General features: G+C 36.0%; 1 protein-coding gene across 19 annotated transcripts in view; it reads left to right on the top strand.

Annotated features, from left to right (window-relative positions):
* The window catches only part of PPHLN1 (periphilin 1), a 135963-nt gene that overhangs the window by 58773 nt on the left and 65907 nt on the right, over nt 1-11283 (top strand). For 9 of the 19 annotated variants that reach the window (XR_005200436.1, XM_017529965.2, XM_017529948.2 and 6 more), the window contains 2 exons: nt 1137-1348; nt 10881-10937. The exons of 1 other annotated variant lie outside the window; for it this stretch is intronic. Coding sequence is in view for 17 of the 18 variants with exons in the window: in XM_017529965.2 (XP_017385454.1) it covers nt 1137-1348; nt 10881-10937 (269 nt within the window). In the remaining variant the exon portion in view is untranslated. The remainder of the gene's footprint in view (nt 1-1136; nt 1349-10880; nt 10938-11283) is intronic. 9 more of the 19 variants (XM_017529978.2, XM_017529955.2, XM_037738925.1 and 6 more) reach the window with 2 other exon arrangements.

The raw sequence follows: 11283 nt of genomic DNA, 5'->3' as shown, positions 1-11283 counted from the left end.
GCAACTTTTGCCTCCCAGGTTTAAGCAATTCTCCTGCCTCAGCCTCCCAAGTCGCTGGGATTACAGGCATGTGCCACAACACCCAGCTGATTTTGTAATTTTGCTAGAGATGGGGTTTCTCCATGTTTGTCAGGCTGGTCTCGAACTCCTGACCTCAAGTGATCCGCCCGTCTTGGCCTCGCAAAGTGCTGGGATTACAGGCTTGAGCCACCACACCCAGCCAAAATCTGTTTGACTCTTAGCTGTTCTTTTAATGGAGGCTCAGTTGATGATGGTTTTATTTAGTAATTATGATTTGCTTTGACATTTTAAAATGGTTTTGCTTTATAAGGCTTTACTACTAGGGCTTACTTGGTGCTTTTAGTTGATATTTCTCAAGAAATTTAATTTATAAAAGTAGACGTGATTTATAAAAAGTAGTTATTTAGAGATGGGCAACAATCTATGTACTGAGGATACAAACTCAGGAAGAATTTAATAGGCATATAGCAGGGTTTCTCAGTGTTGGAAATTATTCACATTTTGGACTGAAGAGTTTTTTTGGTGTGTAGTGTCGATGGGCATGTCCTGGGCACTGTAGGAAATTAGCAGCATTCCTGTCCCTTACACATCAATGGTACTCTCCTCCCTAGTTATGATAATCAAAAATACCTGTAGACAAAGCCAAATTGTCCTGGGGGTGGGTGGGCAAAATTGTATATCCCTTGAAAACTGGTAGTTTCTGTACATAGAAGGGGATAACTGGCCATGAAGGGTCTTACTTGGGAAACCTTTGGCATTTCTAAGTGTTTTTGAGAATGCAGCAGCTGTGTAGTGTATCATTAATGGCAAATTGAAGTAGAAACTATATGACCATATGTTTTTTACATTTTAGGATTTATGCTTGCCTGAAATAAAGTAACTTTTGCACTTAGCCACCAGGTTCTGTTCCAAACTGAAAAATGGTGCATTCTAAATCATATTTCACTGATACTGTTTCATTTTAACTGACTTCATCAGTTAGGTAGTGATAAGAAAAGAGAACCAAGAGTACAGTTTAAAGGTTGCTTAGAATGAGAGCTTTTGCCATTGTGTTTGTATATATAGGGTACAGAGTATGATTAACTCAGTTTATGTTTTTTTGTTTTTTTTCAAAGGGACATGAGAGATGGCTTTAGAAGAAAAAGTTTCTACTCCTCCCATTATGCAAGAGAGCGGTCTCCGCATAAAAGAGACAATGCTTTTTTCAGAGAATCACCTGGTGGCCGAAAGGATTCTCCACACAGCAGATCTGGCTCCAGTGTCAGTAGCAGAAGCTACTCTCCAGAAAGGAGCAAATCATACTCTTTCCATCAGTCTCAACATAGGAGTATGTATTTTAAGACTTCCTTTTTTCTCTCACAGTCTCCTCTGATGGGAATATACTTAGTCAGATTTCCTTATAGGTGTAAGGGATTTTTTTTTTTTAATTTTTTCTTTTGAAAAATTTCAAACTTAGAGAAAAGATGATAGAATAGTATAACAAACACCATACACACACATTTTTTTCAGACTATTTGAAGTGGCATTCTGCACGACACGTCACCTTTTATTTTTTCAGCATGTAAAAGAGGTCTTTTTTTGGAGGTTGGGGGGGAGATGGAATCTTGCTCTGTTGCCTAGGCTGGAGTGCAGTGGCATGATCTCAGCTCACTGCAACTTCCGCCTCCCAGGTTCAAGTGATTCTCCTGCCTCAGCCTCCTGAGTAGCTGGGATTGCAGGTGCACACCACCACACCTGGCTAAGTTTTGTATTTTTAACAGAGATGGGGTTTCACCATGTTGGTCAGGCTGGTCTCTAACTCTTGACCTCAAGAGATCTGCCCGCCTTGGCCTCCTAAAGTGCTGGGATCATAGGCGTGAGCCACTGCCCCTGGCATAAAAGAGGTCTTTATAAATCATGCCCTGAAAGTCATACATTATTCTGTTTTCTAGTAGTTCCTGTGCCAGTCCAACCTCTTTATTCTTCTATTGGGTGATATCTATATATATTGGACATATATGTTTTCCGTTAAAAATAACAGTGGTCTTCCCTAAATATATGGTATTGCTTTGTAAAATGTATTTTTATTTTATTTAATTTTGAGATGGAGATTCACTCTTGTCGTCCAGGTTGGAGTGCAATGGTGCAATCTCGGCTGACTGCAACCTCCACCTCCTGAGTTCAAGTGATTCTCCTGCCTCAGCCTCTCAAATAGTTGGGACTACAGGCATGCACCATAATGCCTGGCAAATTTTTGTACTTTTAGTAGAGGCAGGGTTTTACCATGTTGGCCAGGCTGGTCTCGAACTCCTGACCTCAGGTGATTCACCCTTCTCAGCCTCCCAAAATGCTGAGATTACAGGCTTGAGCCACTGTACCTGGCCAGCCTTATAAAACTTAGAGTGAGAACTTCTCTTACTCTTTTCCAACCTCCAATGAAATTAATTTATATATTTTTAATTTGTCATGCTTGAACCTACGTGGCATTCTGTACAATCTTAGCATGTCATCCTGGTTGAGTTGCTTAGTATGTGTTAGAATAAATCAATGACATAACTACTTTTCTAGAGAAAGTATTCTTATTTTCTAGGCTTTCCAGCCTGCAGTGGAGCTCATTCACAAAACATTTCCTTGTGCCTTCTATGTGTGAGCACTCTGTTAATATTATACAATGATGGCCCTGTCACTAAGGAACTAGAAAATATGTGTATATTTCTCACCAGCTAATACCAACTTTATCAATATGTTAATATATATAAAATATAACTTTGATCCAATAATTGATATGCCATAAATGAGTTGACATGAGCATATCAAGATGAAAAAAATTAATCCACACTCTGGGGATTGAAGAACATGTTATAAAGGAGATGGCATTGGGCTCATCCTTATTTCAGATTTCCACTAGTACAGATGTGCCTTCTAGTTAGAAGGAATTATGAGCCAAGGTGCAGAAATCAGAAAAGTCCAGGATATTTCCTTTTCAGTATCCTTCTCATTAACTGTCTTTTTTCAGATAATAAGAGTTTTAATTTAACAGCCTTTGCCGCTTGCATGGTGAAAGTGATGGAAAACCATTTGGAATCATGAGATTGTCTTCCCTCGAAGTTGTTGCAAGATTCTTGAGTTTGGCAAAAATTTATTAATTGTCTACTATTAGCAGAGATAGATAGAGTAGGGCTTCCCAAAAACATACTTTTGGATACAGGTGTATGAATGATCATGCAAGAGATAATAAGGTTATTTGAAACAAACATAGGCTGGGCATGGCAGCTCATGCCTGTAATCCTTGCACTTTGGGAAGCCAACCTGGAAGGATTACTTGAGCCCAGGAATTTGAGACCAGCCTAGGCAAACATAGTTAAGACCCCTTAGCTGGGCATGGTGATGCATGCCTGTATCCCAGCTACTCGGAAGTCTGAGGTAGGAGGATTGCTTGAGCCTAGGAGTTTGAGTCTGCAGTGAACTGTGATCACACCACTGCATTCTAGCTTGGGCAGCAGAATGAGACTGTCTCTAAAAATACATAAATAAGTAAATAAAGTAAATATTTGATGTCTCTAAAATACATAAATATATGCTTGATTGTTCAAAATTTGCTTGGGATGGTTCTGGGTAACTGAAAGTTTTATTGTGGAGATTAATGTTAACTTATTTTTTCTTTTGCTTTCATGTGACACCCACCCACCCATAAGAAGATAAACAATCTCTAAGCCAAGCTTGACCCCCGTCCTTCAGGCCACATGCAGCCCAGGATGGCTTTGAATGCAACCCAACACAAATTTTTTAACTTTCTTAAAACATGAGGGTCTTTTTGCAATTTTTTTTTTTTTTCTTTTTAAAGCTCACTGCTCTGTCACCCAGGCTGGAGTGCTGTGGTGAGCGATCTCAGCTCACTGCAACCTGTGCCTCCCAGTTCAAGGAATTTTCCTGCCTCAGTCTCCCTAGTAGCTGGGATTACAAGCATATACCACCACACCCAGCTAATTTTGTGTTTTAGTAGAGAGGAGGTTTCACCATGTTGGTCAAGCTGGTAACTCCTGACCCCAAGTAATCCACCTGCCTCGGCCTCCCAAAGTGCTGGGATTACAGGCATGAGCCAGTGTACTCAGCACTTAAGACCTTTTTTTTTGTATGTGTATGACTTAAATCCATATCCAAGAATGATTTTCATTAAAGAAGAAAATCTCTTTGGAAGCTGATTATAAAAACTTTTTGACAAAACATGAGTAAAGAAGCTTGAGATTCTTACTTGACAGCTTGTAATGAAGTTATTAAAGATAGTTATTGCTGAATTAGTCTTATTTTTATCCTCAAAACCAGAAATTTTTGGTGAGTACATTTTCTTTCTGTTGACCTGCTTTGGGCCTCTTGTGGCCAAAACTCTTAAGATCTTGAGATGAAATGTGGATGAGCCATAATGTCTTGGGGTCTCCAATATACTTCACTCATTCTTTGAGGGTTCATACCTTTAATATTTGGAGTGATTTAAAGTTGGTAGACTAAAATGGGATAAATAGAATAAACAAGGCATATGACTTTGTTAATGCCTGTATGTTTCTTTCTTTCTTTTTAAAAAGTTATTTAGCTTTGAAAGTAAAGTTCTTTAATGAAGAAAAAGTTTGCGCTGGGAAAACACTCTTTTCAAGTATTCCTTAACTAATTGGGCTGGGCTATGAAAATTTTTTTCAATTTTCCTTTCCTGTTTTCAGAATAGTTACCTAAGATAGTCTTGCAAAAAGTTAATGGAGGTCTTATTTTAAACAATACATGGGAAAAGTAATTATTTTACCTATTTTGGATACCGCCTTTTGCTTTAAATCTAAATGTCACAAATACTACAACACCTGGCTTTTCTTCAAAAAAAGGACTGAGACGCAGGTTTCTTCACTTCCCAGTTAAGCTGGGATAAAGAGCCATGTGTTAAAATTAAGTTTTTCTAGTATAAAGTGAAATTTTGACAAAGACTTTAAATATTATTATAAGTAAAAATAACAGGTTAAAATAATTATGCCCTCATTTAAAAACAAGTAACAATTTTTTGCTTTTTGTTTATACTTCTAGAGTAATTTTTCCTATTTTAATGATCACTATTGGTTTGCCTATAGTGATTTTACTACATTTTAAAATTCGACTGCTTATTTCCCATTTTGTGCTTACATATATACACACACATTTAATGAAATCTACTTAGCCTTTTGAGTTAATCTTATAGACCTTTATACTACTTCAAACTAATTATTCTTCTAAATCAAACTTGTTTTCATCCTGTACTTCACTTGTAAAAATATTCTTACTATAAGTGATTGGGCTGACCTGGTCATGCAGTATGATTCTTAGTTCCTCTTTGTCGTCCATGGTCACGTGCTAGCAGTGCAGATTGTCCTAGTTAACCTCATTTTTTTTCCTCCTCGTGTGTTTAACTTTCTTAGGTAAAATTGTTTTGTTAAATTTACCTCATATTTTTCACTTGAAGTTTATTTTTATTATGATTAAATATCTCCACAATTGTCAACTCTAATATTTGTTTTCTTTTTTCCCCTCTTTGAAATGATCCCATGTTTTCCTATCTTAAACTTTTGTCATTTACCTTAAGCTATAGCATTAAAAGTGATGAAAAAAATCACAAAGTTGAGTCTCCCACATCCATTCTTTGTTAAAGTATTTTTATTTATTGTGATAAATTTACTAAATCGCAGTCCAGTCCTTCCACGTTTATGTAGCTCATTCTTTATAAAAGAATTGAAATCTTTTTTAGCAACATCTTCTTAATACTAGTTATTCTTCTTAGAGCCATATATAAAGATATTTCTTCCTTTTATGTTGTAACCTGTTATATATTGTAGGAGTACTATCATATTCTTCATGATTTTTTTTCCAGATTTAAATATATTTGGTTTATTTTACTGTTCCTTTTATTTGTCATGGTTTCCAGACCTTTTGCTTTCCTAATTTTCTGTTTCTTTTAAATTGTAACATCAGAAATGAATTTTTGTTTTAGCAACCACATTTCATTACTGGATTGTAGGCGACTGAAACCAAAGCTATTTTCACATATAACGCCTTTAAATGAAATGCCTCTCAGGCTATACTTTTTCAGGTGCAATTGTATGTGTGTAGTTAATGCATTAAGGAAAAAAAAAAAACTAGGAATGCTACATTTTATCTAATTAACTTTATAGAGTTCTCAAAATCTCATTTAGCAATTCTGTATATTAGCACCTGATAAGAACAGCTTGCGTTGTCTGCAAATTAAGTATGACTGATGTGTTTTGTATTAATTGTTAATAATTTATGTTGAGTAGCATAAGGCCAACTGTGGAAACCTCTGGAGATCTGTTAGCCTGAACCTTGAATCAGCACTGTTTGTTTGCTATTCAACAATTGTGATCCCTTGTCTTTACTATTATCTTGTTTTCATTTCCACTTGAGTATCTCAAGCAAGACCCTGTAGGGCGTTGCTTGAAACTCTTAAGTTACAAAATATTTCTTCTATCAAAACAGTGACATAAAGATTACCTTGCTTCGTTGTTGTAAATCCACTGTGGCTCCTGGAGATGAAATTACCGCTCTGTTAATTCATTCTAAACATTTGCTAGGAATTAATCCCACATTTACCAGTGATGCTCACATATTAATTAGGTTCTATGACATTTTGGTTGAAATTTAAAAATACTTTTACTTTGAAAGATTTGCATGTTTATTTTGTTTGGCTTCTGTTTTTCTGTAGCTCTAACTTTGGGCCTAGGTTCCCTTATTTTCCTTGTATCAACAGCCATTATTAAGAATAATGGCTTTCTTTCTTTTTTTTTTTTTTTTTTGAGAATGGAAGGTATTTTTTAAAAATGCTATTAGTCATTAGTGTTTAATTCTTTTAAAAAATCTTCTAAGAGAACTGAAAGTATTATAATTAAATGTTCTGTTTTCAGACTTGTATATTTGGAAGATAGAGTTCATTTTTGAATGTCAATCTAACAGAAAAAGACGTATGTCTTAAGGCCTGTTGGCTATGAATAAACTTTGAAGTCCCCATGAATTTTTGATTTTAGCTGAAATTCTTATTTTTTTAAACTATTGTAGACTTATTGGTAATATAACTGACATTCTGATAAAATTTTGAAATTTAATTCTGCTTTTAGATGAAGGCTTTTCTGTGCAGATTTGAAGAGGTAACAGGAATATAGAAATAAAGCCTTATCATCAGATCATGTATATTAGGCAACAGGAAGAGAGGATAAAATCATTCTCTTAGCAGCAAAATGCCCTAGCATTTCTTGATTCGAAGCCCACTATATTGCTTTCAATACTTACATCTTTTAATCAACAAAAATATATTGAACATAAATTGTTTGCCAAGCAAGACAGATTCAAACTCTGCCCTCTGAGTTTATGATTTAGTCAGGAAGACAAGTAATTAAATAGGAATAAACATTTTAGATGATACCTGAAAGGTTAGTAGAAGGTGAAGAATGCTAATGGAGAAGGTTTATGGGGATGAGTTATACCATGTGGAGTCCCTGAAGTATAATTGAATAGTTGCCTGAAACAATTTAGGCTGTCACTTGATCTTGACTATTAATGCACTGTTGAATTAGATTCTGTGATATTTTCTTCTTGTTTGAGGATCCATTGTTTATTCATGAGAGCTTTGGCTATGAGTTTTCTAGCTAAATCTTAGGATTATAGCTATAGCTTTTCTGGCATCTTAATGATCAAGGTTCTAAAACAGAAATCAATTAATGCCATATGTGTGGGCATTTTATTGTATCCCTGTTTTAGGACTTAGTATATTCTGTCAGTAGCAAACGTTCATAATGTGTGCAGATGATGTTTTCCTTATATGTTTAAAAATGAGCCCGTGTAATTTTGGCTGATATGTTAAAGGAGAACTCTACTCAGAAGTGTACTTCCAAGTATTTAATAGTCAGTTGGCCTTTGCTTTAACTTGTTGCCACTCTGACCTGGAAGAAATGGATCTTGAGGGAAGCAGAGGTGATGCAATGCTTTCTCTTCCCCTCTACCTGTTTATTTTCTCTGTCATTTTTGATGTCTTTAACACGAGAACATTTTTCTTGTGTCTCTCCATTTTCTAATTCATATGTTCTTGAATAAATCAATAGATCTCTAGGAAACCATGTTCTTCCTAACCAAGAGTCGCAAATTCTCACATCTTCATCCATGATTCAGTAAAAGAATATTCTCATCTGTGTAGCCACATCTTCATTTATTTATATCTTAATTTCTCTTCAAATCTTCAGCTGTTAAAGAAGAGATGGATGTACTACCTGTGTTGGTGAAGGTTGTTTCTTGATGGGACTTGCACTCAAAAATTCCTGGTTTGTCCCTGTTTGCCAAGCACTGCACTGAGAATCTGATAGTTTTTAAGGCATAGCCCCTAACTTTATCATCTCTAAATGATCAAGCTTTTTTTTTTCCCCTGCAGTGTCGTTTTTTTCCTACCTGGGTTGTCAGTAATGAATAGCATTTGTAGGATTGGATGAATCTGGTTAGATTTATCGTTTCTTTTAGCAGGAAAACACAGCAGCAACAAAGTGTATTTCCAAAAGATCCTGTTAGAGTTGCATTCTTCTCTTCCATTTTAGGAGTCACCAAATACTCTGAAACTTGCGGAACTTCCTGAGTGTGTTTTGGAATGTGCTTCTCTAACGTTTGATTTCACCTCAATGGGAAAAACATTATATGGAACCATTATTTGAAATTCCTTTTTATTTCCTTCCTTTCCATTTATTCTTTCACTCATCAATATATAGACAGGGATTTGATTTCTGTACTGCCACTTTCAGAATGTTTTTCTGATTTCTTTCCTCCATCCTAATTTGGAACTCATTTTCTTTGCAAGTCACAACAAAGGCAGGAATGTTTTCAACCTTTTTACCTTGCTCTCAAGCAGGGAGGTAGTGTCTGCTTACAAAGATCATGTGTGAGATGAATTTGAGGTAATTGCTAAATAGCTAATTAGTAGCAGCCTGTTAGTTTAGAAGGTAGAACAATGACTGAAAAAGGCAGAATTTAATGACTTTTATATTCATAATGTTGGTTGGAGACAAAAATAGAGAGCAAAACAGATTAATGTTAGGAGGAACACTCACATTTAAGGAACAATAACCAACAAAAATGAAAGAGGAAGGGATAGCTATGTAAATGTAGGGGGGAAAACAGAAGTACAAAGAACACAAAAAACAAATGGCAAAATATTAAGGAAAACTTGTTTATAAATCCTTAAAGTGCTATAGTGGAAGACAAGAAGAATGAGACCTTTCGGTTTTAATATGAGCACATCAATGGAAACTTTGGGATGAAGAGTTTAAATACAGTGGGTGCTGTTTCTATGATCCCTTATTATGTTACACACACAAAAAAAAAACCAACCCAAAACTTAGAGAATTAAAACAGTAACTACTTACATGTTCATGACTGTAATTTAGCTGGGTAATTTTACTAGTCTGTTAGAAGATTGTTAAATAGTCCAAGCCTACCTAATACAGTACTATTGGGAATCTGTAATTACATGTGGTAATGCCTACAGCGTCTCTGAAGTTTGGAATAAAAATCAAAAACATGCACAGTGGTGTATTGGTAAACTGACTCTCCAAGGTTATAAAGATAAGATTTTTAGCATTTGCTGATACCTGTGGAGTGAATACTCTCATCGTAGTTCAGCTACCAACATGGAGCAACTGAAGACAAAGTTTTGAAGGGTTGCATGCAGTCCACTCTCAGGAGCTAATATGAATTGGCCTAAGGCTCCAGTACCTTTCTCTGAAATATCACCATTATTTTGATTCGAGAAAGAATTTGAGGCAGCTTAATGAAATAAACTCTTAATAAAATAGGATTAAATAATGCACTCCAGCCTGGGCAACAGAGTGAGATTCCATCTCAAAAAAAAAAAAAAAAAAAAAAAAAAAAAAAAAANAAAAAAAAAAAAAAAAAAAAAAAAAAAAAAAAAGAATAGTGTCGACAGTGTACTTCACATTAAAAACAAATTAGCTTATCAGGAGAAAGAAAACTTCCCAGTTGCCAGAGAGACCAGTGAATAATGAGAAAAGGTTTCTGCATCCTCAACATCACTGCAAGAGTAAAATGGCGATATTCGTATGATGTTTCTTGAAACATTTCAGGGTAAGATCTTGATAATGCCAAAACAAATCAGGAAAAATGTTATTTTCTCAGAAAAAATGTAAAATTGGCAACTTGGGATCTGTAGTAGAAGGATTTGACGTCATTTTTACGAAATTTATATCTTACTGGAAAAATACCTGGGACCCTGACTTACTAGTATATTTAGATTGTTTAGAAAGATGATTCCATCCATATCATTGAGTTTGCAGACAAGGAACCTAACAGAATATTTCAAGATTCTAAATGTGGGATAATTAGGGGCTCAACCAGTGTCCTTTTTTAACTTGTAGGAGTGATTCATCTTTCATTTTTGACTGTGTATGCAGGTGTCCTCCTTTATCAGGCCTCCTAGTGTCAGCTTTATTGATGGAGAGAATTTGACTAGGTACTTCTAGTGATGAATAAAATTTGATCTTGGTCGTCAACTTTCAGTGTCTTGTCTTGCTGTGAACCTTTTCTCATTCCTTTCTGCTCTTGTTATCCTTGGCTGGCCTTACCCTGACAGTTTCCATTGGTTTCTGGCCTTAAACGGAGATATTTTTTCTCCCATTATTTATTCCCCTTCAGTGGTGATTGCTGAGGCAACCCAACTTGAAAGTAGGGTAGGAAAGAGTTCAGCGTCACCAGAAAATGCTCAGAAGTCCCTGTTCTCATCACTCCTACTTCTGGGTTCTTCTCTTGTCCCTCTTGGGCACAGAGGTGCTGGTGTTAATTCCTCCCTGCCCACCTTTCCATAGAGTCCGTGCGTCCTGGTGCGTCCTACAAACGGCAGAATGAAGGAAGTTCTGAAAGAGGTGAGTTTTGAGCTAGATTCTGATATGGGATTGTGAAGGGGTGGGAGACTTGAATTGATAGAGGTTATGGAAATGGGGAAAGCGTGTAACTGCTCCGTTAGTCTATTTTCAAAACCAGAGTTAAATAACAGTAGACCTAGGTACTAGGATTTGGGAGGTATTTGTGGGCTGGTGTCTGGGCTAGCCATTCCTTGTTGGGAATAGCCACTCCATAGGAGGCTGAGATCTGTAGAATAGATAGGCCATTGGAAGATAGAAGCTGACAACAACAGGATGAAATGATTTCTATTTACTTTTTTTGTGTTCTTTCTTTTGCTGTTTGTATCATTGCTTTCTTTATGCTTTG

The sequence above is a fragment of the Cebus imitator genome, unplaced genomic scaffold (genome assembly GCF_001604975.1).
Source record: "Cebus imitator isolate Cc_AM_T3 unplaced genomic scaffold, Cebus_imitator-1.0 Scaffold2, whole genome shotgun sequence".
Taxonomy (NCBI): domain Eukaryota; kingdom Metazoa; phylum Chordata; class Mammalia; order Primates; family Cebidae; genus Cebus; species Cebus imitator.
This window is presented reverse-complemented; position numbering and strand designations above follow the sequence as displayed.